At 36.6% G+C, this 25,067-nt stretch overlaps 1 protein-coding gene across 2 annotated transcripts in view; it reads right to left on the bottom strand.

The window, feature by feature from the left end:
• The window catches only part of LAMA2 (laminin subunit alpha 2), a 628,216-nt gene that overhangs the window by 90,906 nt on the left and 512,243 nt on the right, over nt 1-25,067 (bottom strand). For both annotated transcript variants that reach the window (XM_007450523.1, XM_007450524.1), the window contains exons 38-40: nt 18,319-18,435; nt 17,446-17,609; nt 15,946-16,084 (exon numbers count right to left, since the gene is read on the bottom strand). In XM_007450523.1, coding sequence (XP_007450585.1) covers nt 15,946-16,084; nt 17,446-17,609; nt 18,319-18,435 — 420 coding nt within the window. The remainder of the gene's footprint in view (nt 1-15,945; nt 16,085-17,445; nt 17,610-18,318; nt 18,436-25,067) is intronic.

Raw genomic sequence — 25,067 nt, 5'->3', positions numbered from 1 at the left:
CTCTGTGTATATATACATATATGTATTTATAAATTATCTAAAACCTTTTATTATATCACACAAAATAGGATCTATTATTACATGTAGGTTGCTATATGTTTTATTAGCTAATAATCATTTATAGGAAATGTGAGATAATTTAAAACATCAGAGAAGGAAAGATACAGGAAAAAGTAAAATGATAAAGTCTACAAAGATTTAACAGAGGCTTGGCACTTAATTGGCTTTTAATACATGTTAGTTTTCTTCTTCCTACTATTTGTTAAGTATTCATAGTGACTTGTTTAGGCACCATGTCATTGATTAATAGATGAATGAATTGACTGATTTACCCAGTAAAAGTTTTTAGCTCTCTCAAGCACCAGAGTAAGCTCTGACTATTCAAAGATCGAAAGACTCTGCCTTCTCTAATGGAACTGGAGTGGAGAGACAAACCAAAAAATCCTTATAAAGAAAATGATGACTGCCATAATGGAGTATGGAAATATCTAAGTGTTTTGTTGTCAGAGGAGGCTCTCTTAGGGGGAGGAGATGTGTAGGTGAGACCTAAAGTTAAGTTTATCAGGATGGTATACCCACACCCCACTGATGTATTATTTAAATAAGCAAATTTAAAAGTTATTGTTTATATTTCTTTCTATATTACATTTTTATTATTTTTCTAAATGGTCCTCTACTAACTTCTTTATTAGAGATAAATTTTCTGAATTCATTGAAAAAGTTGGTGCTAAGGAGAGATGCATAATTGTTTTTGTTTATTTTTGTTTTCTAAAGAAAGTGCTAGCTGAAAATTCATCAGCGTGGTTTATAGCCTATTCCATTACTTCCTCTTTATGAAATAATTTATTTTAGAAGACAAGTCTTGCACATTTCCAATGGGGATAATGTGTCAAGATAATATGTGACTTAGATGATTTTAAATTCAAAATCTTTTTAATAAAGAAAACTGTTCAAAATGTGCAGAGGTATATGTAAGGGCTGAAAATTAGCTGCAGTGTGTTTATGTAAAATATTTATCAGAAGAAATTTATATTTGGGCATGTTAGGCTGTTGTTAAAAATCTGGGGAAAATTTCTTACTATAGTAAAATAAATTCTTAGAAGAAATGGTGGAATGTAGCCCTATATACATTTTAAAAGACATAACTTTTGAGAACACTGAAAAATGTGCAAGTGATGTTACTAGATATATTAAGCTACAAAACAGTTATGTAAAAATTACCCATTTGTACAAAAGCTATTTGCACAGGAAAAGGTATGGACAGATAAACAACATTATAAAAGTCGTTGTTTGTGGTTGGTGAGATTACACACATTTTAGATTTTCTCCCTCTTGCTTGTCTGTATTTCCTATTTTGCTTTATAATGGACATGAACTGCTTTTGTAATAATTAAAAAGATCATACACAATTTTTAAAAAAGGAAATAACTGTATTGATTTTAAAGGTGTTTTAATATAACCCACATTTAAAAAATCTACAGGATACTAAAATGAAATTATGAATCAAAAATGAGTTCAGAAACAACCCCAAAAATGACTTTGGTCAGAAATCTGGTGAAAGAAAGGTTGTAGATCCTAGCATTGCATAATATCCTAAAATGGGACAGGGATTAGATGAGTCTCTGGAGGACTGGAAGCAACTAAGCACACAAAGGAGACCAAGGGATGAGATAGAAAATCTCCAAAACTACTCATGAGAATTTAGAATTCATGACTGCAAATTTGCAGCTTGAGAACACCAAGAAAGACAATCGAGAGAGGATTTAAAAGTATGTAACTAATTGAGAACAGGTTTTCACTAGTCACAGCATGAGAGCCATTGCTCCGTCACCCTTGGGTGCCACTGGCTTGCTGCTGACAAGCTGTTGAGGGTAGGATGGGTGGGTACGACAAGGAGTCTTGATTTTGAGTACGGACAATGGATAAAGGTCGATTGAGTTAGAAAACCTCCTCAGAGGGCTTATTGCTTTCTTTCCATTTAATGTCCAGAATCAAACTCAACATGGCAATTTCACTTCTTGATTATTCATATATTTATTATTGTATTTATTCCTACTGGTGGAAATCTCAAATACCAGGTCTGAGAGTATTGCTGCCTTGAATAAAATTAGTTTAAATTTATATTGCATTATAGCATCACCCCAAAGAGTTTCTGTGTTGCTGACTGATGTAACAAACTCTTTGATTTCATTTTTAACACTTTATGCCCTCAATTTTTAAATACGCCAAATTCTGGGTAATCAAATAGAAGTTTGTTATTCTGCTTCCAATAGATTTTCTTAAAGTTATTGACGCAAATGAGTGTATCATGTACAAAGAAAATCACTAAAGTCAGCTGGCTTGATGAATACCGTTTTCACACACAGATTCAATATTTTTCTATGTAACTTAGATCCTCACTGACTTTTTCATATTTGCTCTTGTGTGAATCAGTTCTTAGATAAGTTGCTGAATTGCTGATGGAGAAAAAATGCTCACCAGTTTTACTGACAGATTCAACTGTCATACCAATTATGGATTATACTATTTTTCCATTAACACTACACTGGTACAAACTTTAAATCCCAATGATTATAGGTATTAATAAGAAGTCAAAATTACTGTTTGAATGACTCCTAAGTAATCACTGGCAGAATAAAATACAAGGTATATGCGAGTTAAAGTTTAAAACTTGACTGACATTATATTATATTGGGCCGTTTGAATGCAATGTGTATTCTGCCAATATTTGCACACTTCTTTATGTAGGAAATAAAAACTCAAAATGACCTTGCAAGTATTCTTTACGTATTTTGATTCATCCAATTACACAAAGCAAATATTAAATAAGACAGACTAAAAAGACGATATGACCACATTTATAAATAGATACTCATTAGAAATACCTTAATGTTTAATCCTACTGTAAGATTCACAGTGTTTAACTATGTGATGTATTGAACAATAGCAGTGATATCAAAAGACTCTGGCTACAGATTAGGAACCAAGATGGCAGAGTAGAAGGACGTGCTCTCACTCCCTCTTGTGAGAACACCAGAATCACAACTAGCTGCTGGACAGTCATCGACAGGAAGACACTGGAACTCACCAAAAAAGATACCCCAATCCAAAGACAAAAGAGAAGCCACAGTGAGGTGGTTGCAGGGGCACAATCACAGTAAAATCAAATCCCATAACTGCTGGGTGCATGACTCACAGACTGGAGAACACTTATACCACAGAAGTCCACCCACTGGAGTGAAGGTTCTGAGCCCCACGTCAGGTTCCCAACCTGGGGGTCTGGCAATGGGGGGAGGAATTCCTAGAGAACCAGACTTTGAAGGCTAGTGGGATTTGATTGCAGGACTTTGACAGGACTGGGGGAAACGGAGACTCCACTCTTGGAGGGCATACACAAAGTAGTGTGCAGACTGGGACCCAGGGGAAGGAGCAATGACCCCAGGGGAGACTGAACCAGACCTACCTGCTAGTATTGGAGGGTCTCCTGCAGAGGCGGGCAGTGGCTGTGTCTCACCGTGGGGACAAGGACACTGGCAGCAGAAGTTCTGGGAAGTACTCCTTGGCGTGAGCCCTCCCAGAGTCCAACATTAGCCCCACCAAACAGCACAGGTAGGCTCCAGTGTTGGGTCGCCTCAGGCCAAACAACCAAGAGGGAGGGAACCCAGCCCCACCCATCATCAGTCAAGGGGATTAATCTTTTACTGAGCTCTGCCCACCAGAGCAACAGTCAGCTCTACACACCACCAGTCCCTCCCATCAGGAAACCTACATAAGCCTCTTAGATAGCCTCATCCACCAGAGGACAGACAGCAGAAGCGAGAAGAATGACAATCCTGCAGCCTGTGGAACTAAAACCACATTCACAGAGTGATAGATAAGATGAAAAGGCAGAGGGCTATGTACCAGATGAAGGAACAAGATAAAACCCCAGAAAAACAACTAACTGAAGTGGAGATAGGCAACCTTCCAGAAAAAGAATTCAGAATAATGACAGTGAAGATGATCCAGGACCTCGGAAAAATAGAGGCAAAGATCAAGAAGATGCAAGAAATGTTTAACAAAGACCTAGAAGAATTAAAGAACAAACAAACAGAGATGAACAATACAATGACGGAAATGAAAACTACACTAGAAGGAATCAATAGCAGAATAACTGAGTCAGAAGAACGGATAAGTGACCTGGAAGACAGAATGGTGGAATTCACTGCTGAAGAACAGAATAAAGAAAAAAGAATGAGAAGAAATGAAGACAGCATAAGAGACCTCTGGGACAACATTAAACGCACCAACATTAGCATTATAGGAGTCCCAGAAGGAGAAGAGAGAGAGAAAGGACCCGAGAAAATATCTGAAGACATTATAGTCAAAAGCTTCCCTAACATGGGAAAGGAAATAGCCACCCAAGTCCAGGAAGCTCAGAGAGTCCCATACAGGATAAATCCAAGGAGAAACATGCCGAGACACATAGTAATCAAACTGGCAAGAATTAAAGACAAACAAAAATTATTGAAAGCAGCAAGGGAAAAACGATAAATAACATACAAGGGAACTCCCATAGGGTTAACAGCTGATTTCTCAGCAGAAACTCTACAAGCCAAAAAGGAGTGGCACAATATATTTAAGGTGAAGAAAGGGAAGAACCTACAATCAAGATTACTCTACCCGGCAAGGATCTCATTCAGATTTGATGGAGAAATCAAAAGCTTTACACAGAAGCAAAAGCTAAGAGAATTCTGCACTACCAAACCACCTCTACAACAAATGCTAAAGGAACTTCTCTAAGTGAGAAACACAAGAGAAGAAAAGGATCTACAAAAACAAACCCATAATTATTAAGAAAATGGTAACAGGAACATACATATCTATAATTACCTTAAACGTGAATGGATTAAATGCTCTCACCAAAAGACAGGCTTGCTGAATGGATACGAAAACAAGACCCATATATATGCTGTCTACAAGAGACCCACTTCAGACCTAGGGACACATTCATCTGATAGTGAGGGGATGGAAAATGATATTCCATGCAAACGGAAATCAAAAGAAAGCTGGAGTAGCAATACTCATATCAGATAAAATAGACTTTAAAATAAAGAAGGTTATAAGAGATAAGGAAGGACACTACATAATGATCAAGGGATCAATCCAAGAAGACATAACAATTATAAATATATATGCACCCAACATAGGAGCACCTCAATACATAAGGCAACTGCTAACAGCTATAAAAGAGGTAATTGACAGTAACACAATAATAGTGGGGGACTTTAACACCTCACTTACACCAATGGACAGATCATCCTAAATGAAAATAAATAAGGAAACAGAAGCTTTAAATGATACAACAGACCAGATAGATTTAATTGATATTTATAGGACATTCCATCCAAAAACAGAAGATCACACTTTCATCTCAAATGCACACAGAACATTCTCCAGGATAGATCACATCTTGGGTCACAGATCAAGCCACAGTAAATTTAAGAAAACTGAAATCATATCAAGCATCTTTTCTGACCACAATGCTAAGAGATTAGAAATGAATTACAGGGAAAAATACGTAAAAAACACAAACACATGAAGGCTAAACAGCGCATTACTAAATAACCAAGAGATTGCTGAAGAAATCAAAGAGGAAATCAAAAAATACCTAGAGACAAATCACAATGAAAACATGACGATCCAAAACCTATGGCCTGCAGCAAAAGCAGTTCTAAGAGGGAAGTTTATAGCTATACAAGCCTACCTCAGGAAACAAGAAAAATCTCAAATAAACAATCTAACCTTACACCTAAAGGAACTAGAGAAAGAAGAACAAACAAAACCCAGCATTAGCAGAAGGAAAGAAATCATAAAGATCAGAGCAGAAATAAATGAAATAGAAACAAAGAAAACAATAGCAAAGATCAATAAAACTAAAAGCTGGTTCTTTGAGACGATAAACAAAATTGATAAACCATTAGCCAGACTCATCAAGAAACAAAGGGAGAAGACTCAAATCAATAGAATTAGAAATGAAAAAGGAGAAGTAACAACTGACACTGCAGAAATACAAAGGATCATGAGAGATTACTACAAGCAACTCTATGCCAATAAAATGAACAACTTGGAAGAAATGGACACATTTTTAGAAAGGTATAACCTTCGAAGACTGAAGCAGGAAGAAATAGAAAATATGAACAGACCAATCACAAGTAATGAAATTGGAACTGTGATTAAAAATCTTCCAACAAACAAAAGTCCAGGACCAGATGGCTTCACAGGTGAATTCTATCAAACATTTAGAGAAGAGCTAACACCCATCCTTCTCAAACTCTTCCAGAAAACTGTGAAGGAACACTCTCAACTCATTCTATGAGGCCACCATCACCCTGATATCAAAACCAGACAAAGATACTACAAAAACAGAAAGTTACAGACCAATATCACTGATGAATATAGATGCAAAAATCCTCAACAAAATACCAGCAAACAGAATCCAAGAACACATGAAAAGGATCATACACCATGATCAGGTTGGATTTATCCCAGGGATGCAAGGATTCTTCAGTATATGTAGATCAATCAATGTGGTGGACCATATCGACAAATTGAAAAATAGAAACCGTATGATCATCTCAATAGATGCAGGAAAAGCTTTTGACAAAATTCAACACCCATTTATGATAAAAACTCTCCAGAAAGTGGGCATAGAGGGAACCTACCTCAACATATATACGACAAACCCACAGCAAACATCATTCTCAATGGTGAAAAACTGAAAGCATTTCCTCTAAGATCAGGAACAAGACAAGTGGTCCACTCTCACCACTATTATTCAACATAGCTTTGGAAGTCCTAGCCATGGCAATCAGAGAAGAAAAAGAAAAAGAAAACGAAATAAAAGGAATACAAATTGGAAAAGAAGAAGTAAAGCTGTCACTGTTTGCAGATGACACGATACTATACATACAGAATCCTAAAGATGCCACCAGAAAACTACTAGAGCTAGTCAATGAATTTGGTAAAGTTGCAGGATACAAAATTGATGCACAGAAATCTCTTGCATTCCTATGATGAAAAATCATAGGATTTGATGAAAAATCTGAAAGAGAAACTAAGGAAACACTCCCATTTACAACTGCAACAAAAAGAATAAAATACCTAGGAATAAACTTACCTAGGGAGAGAAAAGACCTATATGCAGCAAACTATAAGACATTGATGAAAGAAATTAAAGATGATACAGACAGATGGGGAGATATACCATGTTCTTGGATTGGAAGAACCAATATTGTGAAAATGACTATACTACCCAAAGCAATCTACAGGTTCAATGCAATCCCTATCAAATTACCAATGGCATTTTTTACAGAACTAGAACAAAAAAAATCTTAAAATCTGTATGGAGACACAAAAGACCCCGAATAGCCAAAGCAGTCTTGAGAACGAAAAACGGAGCGGAGGAATCAGACTCCCTGACTTCAGACTATACTACAAAGCTACAGTAATCAAGACAATATGGTACTGGCACAAAAACAGAAATATAGATCAATGGAACAGGACAGAAAGCCCAGGGATAAATCCATGCACCTATGGTCAACTAATCTATGACAAAGGAGGCAAGGAAATACAATGGAGAAAAGACAGTCTCTTCAATAAATGGTTCTGGGAAAACTGGACATCTACACTCCCTAACACCATACACAAAAATAAACTCAAAATGGATTAGAGAGCTAAATGTAAGACTGGGCACTATAAAACTCTTAGAGGAAAACATAGGAAGAACACTCTTTGACATAAATCACAGCAAGGTCTTTTTTGATCCACCTTCTAGAGTAATGGAAATAAAAACAAAAATAAAAAAATGGGACCTAATGAAACTTCAAAGCTGTTGCACAGCAAAGAAAACCATAAACAAGACGCAAAGACAGCCCTCAGAATGGGAGAAAATATTTGCAACTGAATCATCAGACAAAGGATTAATCTCCAAAATATATAAACAGCTCATGCAGCTCAATATTAAAAAAACAAACAACCCAATCCAAAAATGGGCAGAAGACCTAAATAGACATTTGTCCAAAGAAGACATACAGATGGCCAAGATGCACATGAAAAGCTGCTCAAAATCACTAATTATTAGAGAAATGCAAATCAAAACTACAATGACGTATCACCTCACACCAGTTTGAATGGGCATCATCAGAAAATCTACAAACAACAAATGCTGGAGAGGGTGCAGAGAAAAGGGAACCCTCTTGCACTGCTGGTGGAATGTAAATTGATACAGCCACTATGTAGAACAGTATGGAGGTTCCTTAAAGAACTAAAAATAGAATTACCATATGACCCAGCAATCCCACTACTGGGTACATACCCAGAGAAAACCATAATTCAAAAAGACACATGCACCCCAATGTTCATTGCAGCACTCTTTACAATAGCCAGGTCATGGAAGCAATCTAAATGCCCATCGACAGACAAATGGATAAAGAAGATGTGGTTCATATATACAATGGAATATTACTCAGCCATAAAAAGGAACGAAATTGGGTCATTTGTAGAGATGTGGTTGGATGTAGAGACTGTCAAACAGAGTGAAGTAAGTCAGAAAGAGAAAAATAAATATCGTATATTAACACATATATGTGGAACCTAGAAAAATGGTACAGATGAACCGGTTTGTAGGGCAGAAATTGAGACACAGATGTAGAGAAGAAACGTACGGACACCTACGGGGGAAAGCGGCAGGGGGAGTGGGGGTGGTGGTGGGATGAATTGGGCGATTGGGGTTGACATGTATACACTGATGTGTATAAAACTGATGACTAATAAGGACCTGCTGTATAAAAAAATAAAATGAAAATGAAAAAAAATTTTTTTTAAATACCATAATATTGAATGAAGGAAGTCAGGCCCAATAGAATAAAAAAAAAAAAGAAAAGAAAAGAAAAGAAAAAAAGGCTTTTTCTGTATATACTGGGATGATCATGTGGATTATGTTCTTCAATTTGTTGGTGTGGTGTATCACATTGGTTGGTTTGCGGGTTTTGAACCATCCTTGCACCCTGTAATAAATCCCACTTGATCATGGTGGAAAAAAAAAAAATCTGCCTACATATGGACTCAAAAACTAATAAAAAAGAAGAAATTATTAGGAATACTACTACTAGTATTAAAAGAAATAACAATAAAGAAAATAATAATAGGGAATGGAAAAATTACAATAATGGAAAAGAATAAATTATGAACGTAAAAGTTGGAAAGTATTATTTTTATTAGCATAACAAATAATAAAAATTTAAATGATTATTGCTGGTTTGAGGACAGGCAAGAATTCTATTTATCTTTATTCCTGTATGTTTCATAATGCTATTATATATTAAGTACAATAAATATGTGTTTTTAAAAAGGGTTTTGGGCTTCCCTGGTGGCGCAGTGGTTGAGAGTCCGCCTGCCGATGCGGGGGACACGGGTTCGTTCCCCGGTCCGGGAGGATCCCGCATGCCGCGGAGCAGCTCGGCGCGTGAGCCATGGCCGCTGAGCCTGCGCGTCCGGAGCCTGTGCTCCGCAACGGGAGAGGCCACAGCAGTGAGAGGCCCGCATACCGCAAAAAAAAAAAAAGGTTTTAAAAAATTTATAGAAAAAATTGAAAATGTGAACATGCTTAATACCTCATGTCAATAAATAGTTCAGAAGCACCTATTATAAGCACCACAACTGCATCAAGGAAGGATATAGTTGGAGACTGAATATTAAACCAGATTAAACAATAAGTTTTAAGCTTTGGGGAGGATATTAACTATCGGCATTAAGCCAAGAGAGGGATCCGAATAGACTGCACCAAGTTTCTTAAAAAGCTATTACTTTAGCTGACACAGCTCAGTACATGGACAATATGCACTCAACCTGGAGACAGATCTTCTAATCCTCAAATTCTGACCTGCTATCTTCTTTCCACAGCCTGATTAGGAAATTCTGGCACACCACTTGAACCTAATTCTAACCAATAAATGTTCATAGATTATCTCAAACTAAGGAGGGAAAGAAAGTAATTTTATTTTTTCTTTGAAATTTTTTTGAAATTTTCTTCTCTATTCAACTTTCCTATCTCTCTTGGCAGTATATATATCTTGTTCATTCTGAAAATCTGGAGCATCCTAGCCTTTCTAGATTCCTAGTATCAATGTTTGGAGATGGGAGGGGGCAATTTACATTTAGTGATCAACTACTATATACCATATATACTATATATGAAAATCATGGAATATTACTTGTGAAATAGTGCAAATGAAATTCTCACGGAGTTATTCATGCTTCTCTCCCCTCGAGGTCTATTTTCAGCTTAAATTTTAATTCTGGAGACATTATTTTCTGGTAAAAGGAAGTAGGAAGAGGAAAACACCACAGTCACTAAGCTGTGAAATGGTGGCAGCAGGCCATGGGAGCAGAATGCCCAGAGTAGAAAGCAGGCAGAGATGCAACATCTTTCAAAGCCCCGGATGCTGCGGCTGTGCAGTTGACGTCTGACCCAAAGCCTTTTCTCCCTAATTATTTTCAGATTTTGTTTTCTTTTTCTCTTTAGTTTCTGTAGTTTAACAATGATCTTTCCAGGTGTGGACTTATTTTAGTTATTGTGATAGGCTTCCTTAACTTGAGAATTCATAACATATCCTTCACCAGCGCTTGAAAATTTTCAGTATCTCTTATACTATTACTATTCCCCATTCTCACCCTTTTCAAATTCTGGAACTCCTAATAGATTTGCATTTCATTTTTACAATCTATATTCCTTGTTTCTTACACTCCTTTTATGTTTTACCATACTTGTTGCGTTCTAGGTAATGTATTCAACTCTTTCTATTAACTCATTCTCTTTTCCTATATATTTTATTTTTAGAAATTTTATTTGCTTGTTACAAATTTCCATAATCTTCTGTATTTTTTCTTTTTATCACTCTTTTCTATTCTTTTTAACATTTCACTACTTTTAAACACGTTTATTGTATATTCTCTTTCAGATTTTTCAATAACTTCAGGATCATGTTACATACTTTGCCTGCCTACCCTCTTTCCTACTTGATTATTTATAGTGTATCTAAACAGACCACTTTTCTGTGTCCTTCTAGATGCTCTAGAGGTTGCAAGAACCAGGATCAGTTTCCCTCCTCTCCCCATTAAAGTTTTAGCTTGGAAAGTCTTGTACCATATGGACTTCAATCCATATATAAATATATACGGTATAAATTTGGACTTCAATCCACAGGCTTATGGTTTTAGCAACTTATGAGAGACATTTTTTACAACTGGAGGCATGAAAAGTAACAAGGCTCCTTGGCATGTTCTGGGCTAGAAGGAGTGTTTGTTGATGAGAACAATTGTTTCCAAGTCTCACCGTTTTGCATACTTTCGATTAGTCAAAAGAGACTCCTCCTTTTGTAGGTTCAGGATGATATCTGTGATGTCTTCTCTCCCTGCCTGGGCTTTAAAAATCCCAGTCCCTAGACATATGATCTATATTTATGTTCCAAATTCATTGAGTCACCAAGCTGCCAGCTCTAGAATGTGCTATCCTGTTTTACTCTCATTTTTATTTTTAGATTTTTCTTTTGTTTTCTCTTCTTTTTGTGGTACGCGGGCCTCTCACTGCTGTGGCCTCTCCTGTTGCGGAGCACAGGTTCCGGACGCGCAGGCTCAGCGGCCATGGTTCACGGGCCCAGCCACTCCGCAGCATGTGGGATCTTCCCGGACCGTGGCACGAACCTGTGTCCCCTGCATCGGCAGGTGGATTCTCAACCACTGCGCCACCAGGGAAGCCCCTTGTTTCCTCTTTATAAAATAAAGTATGTGTTAAATTTTGGGGAGTTAGAATTTACCTAGCATTTCTGTGAATTTCTCACATTAGGATAGATCTGAATTAACTCAGACTGCCATGTTATCAGAGCTCCCTGACTTTGCTTTCTAGTATCCTTATTTTCTATCAGGGTTTTTCTCCCCACTGATCTGTCACATAAGAGTGAGTTTACAAAAATCCAATTTATTCTGTAGACTCGACCCTAAAGCAAGAAAAAACTCCTTCAAGTTTCAAGTTTTTTGAAGAAAAAACTTCGAGTTTCTATGGATTTTTACTCCCCTCATACTAAGGAATCAACAGTGGGAAGTCACAACAGCAGTTCACGTATTTTTAGGATCAGGTGTCTAAGGCTTTAAACTTACTTAATTTTAGGTATATTTTCCTCCTGTCTAATATTTTTCTCAGAATTTCCCCCCTCTCTTTAGTTCATCTAAAGCCTACATATCACTTACACAGCACTGTTCTTTACTATCTCTCACTATTACTGTTTCTATGAGAAAATGCATTACTTACAAATTGCGCTCACTTTCTTCTGTATTTTATATTATTTTTTCCTAGATGTGCCTGAGAAAGATCATGCCGAAGATATCTAGACTTATGGCTCCCAGGAGTGATGGGTAACTAGCAAGTGACAGAACTTGAATTTGGAGAAGAAAGAGGAAGACCACATTGTGTACTGGTGTTGAGAGCAAGTATAAATTCTTCTCAATTTCTAGTGCTGATTCTTAGTGAAGATCAGACTAAACACTGAGACTGAGACTAATTGAGAAAGAGGATTCTGGATTAGAGGGTATTCAGGAATTTTGTTGGTGTGTGTTGGGAGGGGGAGAGAGAGAGAGAGAGAGAGAGGGAGAGTTTCAGACAATAACAATGATTACAGTGTAAAGACGAGGGTATAGAAGAAAAAAGAAATCTTCAGGTGCTGTGGGAAGTGAAAAAGTGATTCTTTTTTTTTTTAATGGAAGACACCTAGGGAAGGTGAGGACTGCCTACATTTTGTACACTGAAGTATATATCACAGAGCACATTCCATTCACCTTGAGAAAGGGAGGGAGGGAGCAAAGAAAGAAAGGAAGGAAGGAGGACAACATTTCAGGACAGATGGAGGTTGTGTGGTTACTGTTGTGTGATGATTCTTCAGGATCTTAAAGAACCAGATCTAAGGAATCCATTCTACATTAGACTTCCTTTTTGTTCCTTCCTTTTGTTTGCCGTTTGGATATACCAGATTCAAGTGCAGAGCATCTAAGAACTTCCCAGTGAAAAGGGCAGAGGGTCTCATCTCCCAGTGCTACTGACACCGTGCCTATTGCCTCTGGTGGTCATCCCAAGGATCCAGCAGCACATGAAATCTACTTTTCATCCACTTCTAAAATTTGACCTGCTTGATAACATAGGTTTTAAGTTCACCTATGATCTGGAAACATTTTTCAAAGGTTTAATTCTCTGTTATTTTAGAGTCTGAGGACTTTTTATAGCATCAAAGCAATAAAGATTAGAAAAAAATTACTGGATCTTCATATTCTATTTTCTAAACGGTGACATATTTCCTTTCTCTTTCTCCTTGTGCCTACCAATGAGAGGCACAAAATGAGATGTTATCTTGGAGATCATGTGTAGGGAAAACAATCTTTTGTACCAATAATATAATAATAGTATTTTTCTGCCTAGCACTAATAGAAATATAGTGTTTTTTCATAATGTCTGTTCCTAAAATGATATTTCATTTTGATATTTAAATAAATTATATATACAAGGGGCTGTTACTCTTCACATAGGAACTATACTACAACCTTGAATTGCTTATAGCCTCCACCTGCTTATTATTTAATTAAAATAAAGGATCAACTTTTTTCTCATTCATATTTTCCTTTCAATTCCATTGTTGATTATGTGTGCACTACAAATAGGTAGACTTAAGCAGATTTTTAAAAGTGAAGTGGCTTTACAAATGCTGTCAATTATGTTTTGAGACTATTCCATATTCATTTGTTTCTTTTCCTATGGTATTTTCAATGCTTTTTTTCTTCTCACATTAACTTACATCCATCTTCTTTACAGTAGTAATTGATTGCTTTATTGCTTGTCTAATATGTCTTTTTTTCCTTGTATAAATTCCTGCTTTGTTTCTTTGTCCTTTGTTTCTAATTCATTGAAAACATTCTTCCTGCTTTGCAGAACTAGACTCAAATGACTCTTTCATACACAAATAATAAACTTAATCTTACTCTTCTGTGTTTATCTATAGCTCTAGCAATAATACCAGCTCTAACATTTATGGAATGCTAGTACTATCTAGGTAATTGTTCAATTTAATGGCAAATATATTTCTTTTCCGGTATAATAGAACTATATTATAATGAATTATTAAAATTAAAACTTTATTTATTCTGTTCTTGAAACACAGTCCAACAAACTTTCTGGCCAAATCAGTCTTCTGTGTGTTTGTTGTTAGCCACTTAATAAATCAGTGATTCTCTTTAGCTTTTACTTTGTAATTTTTCAGACACTTAATTATTTTTACATGGCTTACAGAGAAGGAATAACAATAACAAGGGGACATGCTGTAATGCAGTAAAACTTGTCCTAGTTAAAACAAAAAACAACAAAAAACTTGTCCTAGCTCTATGTTTCAGTTTGGCTAGCCTATCATGTATAAGCATCAGTGTTGAGGAAAAGTGAATATTTCATGTTGGCATGAATATGAGAGTCTCCCGAGTATAAAGTGATAGTATTAAATTTGGGTAAAAATAAACAGGTCTTTAACATAAAATGTTAGAAGTTCATAAAAATGAAGCAATGACAATAGTGAGGATTTTATTGGTACAAAATGTTGTAAATAGGTATGAAAAAATGTCAATTAGAATGACATTCATTCATTTACTCATGAGTGTCTACTCTCTGTCAGGTACTGTGCTAAATGCTGAAAATGGTGATCCAATAAAACATGGGTCAGATGAAAATGGTGAACTTGAAGACTAGGATCTTTAAATAGATTTGAAAAATGGTTCCTTTTGAAAGGATAATTGAACATAGGGAAGTTTCTGTAATAATTGTGTCATGATTTTGAATAAGAAATAAACAGAACATATGGTATTGGTAGAGCTCATTCCAGAGAAACCAAAACAGTACTAACTGCTGATGGAATACGATGCATCATTCACCATGACCATAAAATAAACCTGCTAAGAGTGTGGCAAATACCTCCAATATCCCTGAAATCCATGAAAGCATTGTGCTCAATACCAAAGCAAAGAAAATAGGGATCTGTTTCTTCAACACCCACTATTTATGCATATTTCATTCACAGTCAAGTGTCCAATCAAATTCTTTTTCTCCTGAAATTCTGATGTATTTGGGGGATTCTGTGTGAAGCCAAAGGAGTAAGTGATGGTTCTGAACATTTTAACTCACCACGTGCTTCCTATGAAATGAAATTTGACCTGAAATAGTATTACCAAGGTTTATCACATAACTTGGTTACAAAATGTTGCTCTACATGTAAAGGAAAAAGATTTGTGACTATTGAAGATACTCAGATAATGTGCTATACTTAGAACCCGAAAACTCTAATATATTAATTGCAAATTTATTTTGAACAATGACAGCAGCCAAAAGTAGCTTTGAAGGTAAACATTTCAACTGATAAAAATAGTATAATAGTTTAGAAATATATGATCTGGCATGTTTGTAAAATGTGCACCTTATAATCAAACTTTACATAGAATCAATCTGTATGTGACTATAAGCACTGGTGTTAATTTCCAAGGCACTTTCTTACTGAAGACATATGGAATAATAGTGATAAATTTCCCTGTTCAGAGTCTTAAGTTTGACTGTTTTTCCTTTGCGAGTTGGTGGCACAAACTATTTGGCATCTGTGATAATTTCAAGACCCTTATTAATAGTGGAAAGTAATAGGTGACTGAGAAAAGAGTTTTGCTATGACTGAGAATTTATTTCGGATAAAATTTAAAAGGAGCCTTTGAAAATAATACAAAACAAATATTCTAATTTACCAGCATTTTCCAGAGCTTTGAGAAATTTAGTTTAGGTACTTATTCAAACAGATTGACCTCCATTCTCAGTACATAACGCTATTTGTTTCTTACCAGTTCTGTGGCTTCATGTGCAAGAACTTTGGCTTCTTTGGCAATTTTCTCAGCTTTATCAATATAGTCCTTAATATTGCTGTAAGCTTTGAAGGCTGCAGTGGCATTGAAGGAGATGTTTTTGGCCTCATCAAGGATTCTGTTGGGATTGCCCAAAAAAGAACATCAGAGCAGTTGGTACTCAAATGAAAAACATCTTACTTATAACAAATATGGCTTCCAAATGATCATGGTCAGTATAATTATGTTAATTCCAAAACATAGTGAGGTATCTACGAATTGTATTATATTGTAGTTTTCAGTTTAAACTCATATTCCTAAATAATTAAGCAGTGAAATACTGCCAACATGTTTTTAAGTACCCATAGCATCCTCTAGAAGTTTCTGCATCCATGAGCACCATGCAAGTGTGAGCACTGAGACGATTCTTTATGTTATCTGTGAAGCACGCACAGGTTTCAGAGCACCTGTTCTATATTATTGGACTGAAGTTCACAAAATCTCTTTAGAGTAGGTGCACTTCTCAGATGAGGCCAAATGAGTCTCAGTTAAATTGCTTGTCTCAGGTCACATGACCAACATGTCACTAATTAGCTAATTAAGGACTTGAAGCCTGCCTCTGTTGACTTCTAGCTTACTGCTCCATTTACCACCCTTCATGATAAATTAGCAAAATGTTAAAAAATGTTGTAAAATTGTTATAAAATGAATTGTATGTATGTAATTGTGATTGTATGTAAATTTTTTCCCAGGGTCTTCAAACATTAATATTTTCCTTTGTATCAAGAGTATTAAGTATTGAAACAGAACCTTACACATGGAGTATATTAAATACAGATTCATTTAGGAAAATTATTCTTGGAGCTAATACACCTATTTTGTTATGACAACCCCGAAATTGTAGGGGAAGCACACCAGTTATACCTAGAAGGCTGTTTACTAGTCAAACACACCTCACCAGTTGCCCCTCCCTCGCTGACCCGTATAAGAATCCCAGTTATAATGAGCTGTTATTTCACAGGGCAGTATGCATTGCCTCCATGGAATTTGAAAGAAAAAACAAGACTTAAAGGCTATGTATGGAGCCACATTTTCAAAAGCCACCCCTTTCACAATAAATAGTTTGATTTCATTAAAAATATAAAACTGAAATTTGAAGCAGAATGTGTGTTTATACATTATTATTTAAAATGCTAATAAGGAAACTGCTGTGCTCTCCAATAAAGAACAGAAAATATTTTTTCTAAGTGTAGCCTAAGGCAATGTTCACTCCCCACCATGCCATATTTGAATCTACTTTTAACTCAGACTTTTGATGCTGCTCCAGTAGAGCTTTGCCCAGACCCTTCTAATTAGGCTTTTCCACAGAAAGGCCATGTAGCTCATATATGCATAATTACAAAAATCAAGATTTGAAAGCAACTCTCTACCATTTCTTCTAGTTAAAACTTTTGGACAAGTGTCAAGATACATAGATATTTCCAACAACAAATGACATACCTATCAAGGACAGCAGATGAATCATTTAACTGAGCCGCATGGCTCTCAGCCTGGGACACCTTCTCAGCAAGCTTCCTGTCCTTTATTTCTTGGGAGAGGTCATCTATTTTATCTTTCAGATCCTCAGACAGGGGTGGCAATTTAGTTTGAATGTCTTCAACATACTGATATGTAGAGAAAAGAAGGCATTTTAAGTAAGTGAATCCAAGCCTCCTCTCATTTACTAATTTCTCTTGGAGATCTAATTATACACACTTAGGTTTTTAGGAAACTTCAAATTTACTAACCTAGCAAAAAAGAATAGAAAATAAAAGCTATTATTTAATGATAGAGATTAGGAAATATATGAAGGCAATTTATACCAAGAAGAACCTGACAATCTTTTTAAAAAAATGCTACTTTGTAGCATTTTTGATAGCATAAATAATAGTCATTGGGATCTTTTACACTATTTACATTTCTATTACCATGCATCACCATATATCAGTATCTACTGCATTAGACAGTATGTTAAAAGTCTGTCTGTAGCTTTACATTTCTCTTTTAACTAATATTCTGTGAATATTGAAGCAGATTGTTAAGCGCTATCCTAGGAACAAGAAATGCCCTTCATCACCGTGAAAAAAATACAGGTTGGTGTGGGTGTGTGAGTACCCTCACCAGACATTCATGTCTACTGAGCGAGTAATGTGAAGTTCTAATTGTTACCAATGGGTGAGCACGGCCACAACAGAATAAGGCAAAAACAACTTTATACCCACAAGAAAATAACAGTATCTGCTTATACTACTGAGATTTCTCATTGATTCCCATTTATGAGAGCTTGTATCACTATCATCTTTCTTTTAACTTTGGGTTTCACCAAATACTCACGTCTATGACTGAGTTGATTTCATCTGCAAGACGGTTGGCTTCATCAAGTATGTCAGTGCCTTCTTTTAAAGTGTCCTCTGTTTGTCGTTTGTCACTTTCAATAGCCTCCTTCTTTTTCTGTAGGACAGTATAAACAAAACATCAAAATGCCCTTTGGGGAAAACCCTATCCAGCCCTGTATTCCTGGCTTTCCTAAGCTGTCTATACAAGGCTTTGCAAATAAGATATGTCATGTTGACTGTGAGACTACATGAGAGTGCTATAGACTACCCAGCCAGCCCTCCAAGAGTTACTTTATTTAAATACCTGTACAGGTACTTTCTTCCTCCTATTGTGAGAAAGTCATGCAAGAGAAGAAAAGCTATGTGATGGTAGCTGAGGAATTAAAAAATATTTTTAAAGTGAGATGCACATCCATTTTAACTGAAATGTAAGTACTGAATATGCATTGCTGAGCATGTGGTAGTACACTGAATTACATTGGAATGAGACATTAAATTCCAGAATCTATGTCCAAATGAATGTTTTGTGAGCATAAATGTAAGCAGATTTATTCTATGGGAGTTCTGTAAAAATTGGAAGAAGTGGGATTTTATTTTTTTTATTTGTTATTTTTAAATTAATTAATTAATTAATCAATCAATTTTATTTTTGGCTGTGTTGGGTCTTCGCTGCTGCGCGCAGGCTTTCTTTAGTTGTGGTGAGCGGGGGCTACTCTTCGTTGTGGTGTGCGGGCTTCTCGTTGCAGTGGCTTCTCTTGTTGCAGAGCACGGGCTCTAGGCAGGCAGGCTTCAGTAGTTGTGGTGCACGAGCTTAGTTGCTCTGCGGCATGTGGGAGCTTCCCAGACCAGAGCTTGAACCTGTGTCCCCTGACTTGGCAGGCGGATTCTTAACCACTGTGCCACCAGGGAAGCCCAGAAGTGGGATTTCAAAGGAAACTTAGGGAAAGTACTTTCCAAAAAAAAGAGAAACTCTCACATGGAAGAATAAGCTTAATGGACTGTTCCATATAAAAGAGAGCAGACTCTAATTTTTCTTTGAAACTGATAGCTTGTCTCAAACCACATGAAACTCATTCCTAGTCCGGAAGAGTAAAATCAATGAGAAAGATATAGTGTTATTTCTCCTTTTGGAACATAATTTTGCCTTTTTTTTCTTTCTATTTCTGACTCATTCTTTCAATTACCTTTTTACCTGTGGATTTAACTGCATCAATTATAATTTTAAGCCTTTGCCACTTACGCTTTTTATATAAATAATTATGCTAGCTTATATATTCATTTAGATTTCAGTATGTGCCAGGTAGTTTATAAGCTTTTCTCATTTAATTCTAAACTAACACACGTCCTGTGTTTATCACCTTTTAAATGAATAGAAAATTGAACAAGTTAAGTGATTTACCCAAGGTCACACAGTTAGTACAGTGTAGTTAAGATTTTAGTTAAGATTTGAATCCCAGTCTACCTAATGATAGAGCTTCGGTCTTGAGCTGTGAAAGCACTGACTTTCCAATTCTGGAAATCACACTTCTTACTTGCACTGGATAGTGCTAATTTCATACCCTACTTTCCCTACCTCTTCACCAACCACTTCAATCTGCTGCCAGTACACACATCTTATTCCTGCCTCTGAGCCTTTACAGTTGCAGTTGCCTTCATCATGTGCCCTTCCCCAGTTCCTTGCCTTGTTTCCTCCTCCATTTAGCTTCACGTAAAATGCTTATTCTCTCAATACTCAAAATATGGCCCACTGACCAGCAGCATTGGCATCACTGGGAAGCTTCTTAGAAATGCACAATCTCAATGCCTTTTTGGGAACTACCAACTCAGGATCTGCATTTAACAAGAACCCTAAGTGATTGATATACACAATAAAATTTGAGAGAAATTGGTTTAGAACACAGCCTGGCACACAGTGAACACTACAGAATTGTTAACTATTATAATTACCTTATTTTCTTTTCCCTAGAACTCATTTATCTGAATTATATTTTATAGGGTGGCCATCGGTTATAGAAACATAGGTAATATGATTTTATTTTTTTGTATAGATTGAACCATCTTGATTGCTTCTTCTAAGAGTTGCTAAAAGCACAGCCTATTTAATGATAATCAGACACCAATTCATCACAAGATGCGTGCACAGGGAGGAGAGGAAAAGTACAGCCCATTGAGCTGGACCTAGTGGACGAAGGATAACATTTAATTCATCAGGCAATATACTGAGAACAAGTCACTTATTATGTATATTAGCTATGCTCTAGACTTTATGGCCATATTATATTCTTATTTATTGGTTTAGTGACTATCTTTCTCACTATAATATAAATTCCATAAAACAGTCTTTGTATCACTTTATCTCCAGTACCTAGAAGAGTTTCCTCAATAAACAGTTCTGTTTGCACTGGTGACTCTTGGTTCATTCAACTACTCCCATGCCTGGCTAAATCAGAGAAATTTCACTCTCCCTTCACGAACAGCAAATGTACAGGTAGTCCTGATGTTCCTGGTTATAAGGCATATCTTATTTTCCAAAGATCTGACACTCTTATATAACTATCAGTTTTAGCCCTTAGCTTTTTATATGAACTGATTTAAAATTGACCCTGGACAGACATTCAGGAAACTTTCTTTAGCATGGCTGGTTTGCATTTATGAATCAAGGTAACAAAATGCTGTATCAATAGGAGGGAGAACATTTCCGCCTATATGTGAGGTGAAGAGCTACATTCATTTTGGTTTCAATTAAGCAGTGAGTTAGAAAAAAGCTCTCTTTGAGTCACTTTAAGGAACCCAGTGTTATGCAAAGATCAAAATGTGCTTTTTTTTTTTTAATCACATTGAAGCAGAAATGATCTAGGGATTATAGAGATTTCAGGGGTAGCTAGTTTCAGATTAGACACTAAGGAAATCTAGCTTTGAACCAAGGAAAGATGAAGATTTGGAGCTCCTAAATATTTATAAAAGCATTGATATAACATTTATTTGTGTTTGCTTTATAGTACTTTCTTCATTGAGAAAGAACACTTCTGTTCTGTCTTTGTGCCGGGTACTACTCTCTGCCCTGGAGATACACTGGGCCAGAAGGCATGTTTCTCATGGCTTTCTGGAGGGAAAAAAATTGAATGAATATATTAATGTATATTTTTAATGATGAGTGCTATAAAAATAAATAAAGGCAGGGAATGGATAGAGAAGGATGTAGGATATAAAATACTTAAAGATAGGAAGCTTTGAGGAGCAAACGGGGGGCTCATGTTTAGAGAGAATTATTCTCCAAGTGTATACCACAAGCATAATTGTTAAGTGATTCTGATTAGACGCCAAAGTTGTTGTATTTCTACTTTTAACTTCTAATTAGATCTTAATTCATTCCAGAGCTTTGTAAGTTTAACACCTGGTTTTTTTTTTTGCTGAGGGGGGTTGCTGGGGGGTGGATTAAGAACTTACAAAAGTTATCTTCCTGTCTGTCTTCATCTAGCAACTCATTCTTCCCTTTCTTCCAGCTTCTTCCTGTTCAAGGTCATAATGGTAAACTTGGGGACAGACTGCTCAAAACACGTTACTTTGCTTGATTGAATTGCTCATCTTCTCTTTGCTCCTCAGCCCACAGTTTCCTCTGCCTCTTCTCCATTGCTGGAAATGGCATTCTAACCCTGTCCCATTCTAGAAAGTAGCATTCAAAGCCTTCTGTGATCTGGCTCCAAAGGCCCATTTTCAGAGCCATCTTCTGCTACAGACTTATGTAGCTTATGAACAAGTATCACTGCTCTATTCGACATTTCCTAAGATCATACTTGCAAAGCACTGTGTTTCTGCTTATGCTGCTCCATCATTTCTATCAACTTCTATGATGCCATCATTTTGGTGTTTGATTCTCCCAGCCCATATTAATCACAGTGTTACATATAATGAAAGGTTAAAATGCCTGAATTTTCAGGAAATCGTAAGTTCTCTGCGGCCAGAAATCATTCCTATTCAGCCTCTAACACCCTGGTTACCAATAGCATCTTGATAATGGTAGGTGTCTAACAGACATCTGCATATTATTCCTGCCTGCTTTCCTAGCCTTATATCACACTAGTTTCCAATACAAAACCAATCCTCCAGTTTACATGAACCACTCAGAAAGTCTCCAAAATATAATTTTAATCCATGACTCCAATATTTCAATTGCTTCTGACAGATTTCAGGATAAAACCAAATTCCTCAGCTTCGTTCTCAGAATGCAGTTCTCTTATAACTCAAGGTCTGGATCCTCTCTGTCTTTGCTGGCTTTCTATCCCCTCACTAGTTCACAGGCAGTCTTTATTCCAATCCTATCAAATCACTGACATTTCTCCAAAATGTCTATATGTTTGCATGTGTTTTTTTTCTTATTTCTGGAATGTTCTTCCTTTGCTACTTTGACTCACGAGAGCTCACCCTTCGGGACTTAGCACACGTGTCAAGTCCTCTATGACTTCCTCTCCTCCCTGTGCACGCATCTTGTGATGAATTGGAGTCTGATTATCATTAAATAGGCTGTGCTTTTAGCAACTCTTAGAAGAAGCAATCAAGATGGTTCAATCTATACAAAAAATAAAATCGTATTACCTATGTTTCTATAACCGATGGCCACCCTATAAAATATAATTCAGATAAATGAGTTCTAGGGAAAAGAAAATAAGGTAATTATAATAGTTAACAATTCTGTAGTGTTCACTGTGCGCCAGGCTGTGTTCTAAACCAATTTCTCTCAAATTTTATTGTGTATATCAATCACTTAGGGTTCTTGTTAAATGCAGATCCTGAGTTGGTAGTTCCCAAAAAGTCATTGAGATTGTGCATTTCTAAGGGCTTTCTATGAAGCCCTTCCTAAATCCAGGGGTGATTTCCATGCCCTTCCTTTGCATACCTCCATGATAACTCCTGTAGTGTACAGACTAGTTTCCTTGTGTGAGCCTCCCACTAAATACAAGTCACCTGAAGTCATCAGACTTCATCAGGTGTCATCAGTCATCAGGTGTTTTATTTTTTATATCAATATGTGTCTTTAAAGCTTCAGGCTGCATCTGAATCATGGGCAGGATTTTAAAAACACAGGTTGCTGGGCTCCACTCCCAGTTTCTGCGTTGATAGGTTTGGGGGGAACCTGAGAATTTGCATTATTAACAAGTGTCTAGGTGATGCTAATGCTGCTGTTCCAAGGACCGCACCATGAGGACCAGCGTTTGATATCCTCAGTTTTTGTTTAGTACATTTCCTGAACTTAGTAGGGGTTTGATAAATGTTTTTAATAATAAACATTACATGCTTACTTCCTTAAATTAAAAAAAATGTGTTGGGTCTTAATTATATCACCTTTTTATGGGCACAGGCTCAATGAAGTCATTTATTTAAAGCACAACTAATTACTCAATCAAGTGGATACAACATATCAGTTCTTTTAAAATCTATATGTACATCAGATTAACCCAGGGGATGTTTTAGAATATGGACCCTGGACCACACCTCAGACCAGCTACCTCAGATTCTGGGTGGGAGCCCAGGGGATGCATCTGTTTAGCAAACTCTAAACAGGTGATGCTTTATTGGCCAGTCTAGCATCAACCTTGGCAATCAACCTTAATCAGCCTTGGCAAGCAACCTTAAATAAGCTCTGCCTTGTTCATATTAATTTAGTCAGTTTATCTATTTATTCTAGTAAGTTTTAAACAAGGCTTTAGTTAAGCATCACGTGTAAAATGAAAATACAAGAAGGACAACTTACACTTCAATACTGACTACATAAGCTCCAGGCTTCTCTAGGGTTACCCAAGAATGATGGCTCTTGGTTTTAAACATCACTAAAATGAGGGAATAGCTAAAAGCACCATTTACTGTGCCACTACAACTCTTCTTGAAATACTTCCCAGATGCTTATTATACTTTCCACACAGGTAATTTTAATTTCTTAAACTGTTGCCATAAAATGGAGTGGTGCACCTCCGGGTAAGTTACACCACTGGTGTATCACCGAGCAAGATGAATCATGCGGGAGCCTGGGATATGAAGGCAGCCTAGCATCCTGCCTAACAAGACAGTGCTTTTTCTTTAATATTGCCAGCATGTCAGTAGATTCCAAATTGGTTAAGATTAGATACATCAGTGAGTCTTCTCAATCCTCTATCAAAATGACAAGGCTAAGTCCCAGGAGACGGATCCAGAAAACAATTCTTTTAAAAAATTAATTCAGGGCTTCCCTGGTGGCGCAGTGGTTGAGAGTCCGCCTGCCGATGCAGGGGACACGGGTTCGTGCCCCGGTCCGGGTAGATCCCACATGCCGCGGAGCGGCTGGGCCCATGAGCCATGGCTGCTGAGCCTGCGCGTCCCGAGCCTGTGCTCCACAACGGGAGAAGCCCACATACTGCCAAAAAAATAAATAAAAAAAAATAAAAATAAAAAAAAAATTAATTCATCCTTTTACTTCTTAATCCAAAGGAAAATGGAAAGAAATGAAAGGATAACAAAAATCCAGATTCTTTTTATTCAACTGTCATTCCATGAACAGTTTTGAGAGCATAATATATGCCAGAGAGTGTTCAGTTATAGCTGCAGGTAAAATTTTATGTTAGAAGAGATAAAGGTCTGCTACTGTTTTCAGGTCTGTTGGGGTCAAATACTTTGAAAAGAACAAAGGTAATTTTGTTTCTGGTGAGGAAGTTTTTTTTCTTTTTAATGCTAAATACAGGTTTGTGCCATCATATGTGCTGAATTCACTGTAGGGAA

This window comes from Lipotes vexillifer, unplaced genomic scaffold (assembly GCF_000442215.2).
Source record: "Lipotes vexillifer unplaced genomic scaffold, Lipotes_vexillifer_v1.1 scaffold537, whole genome shotgun sequence".
Taxonomy (NCBI): domain Eukaryota; kingdom Metazoa; phylum Chordata; class Mammalia; order Artiodactyla; family Lipotidae; genus Lipotes; species Lipotes vexillifer.
The sequence above is the reverse complement of the archived record's forward strand: the minus strand, read 5'-3'. Positions and strand labels throughout refer to the sequence as shown.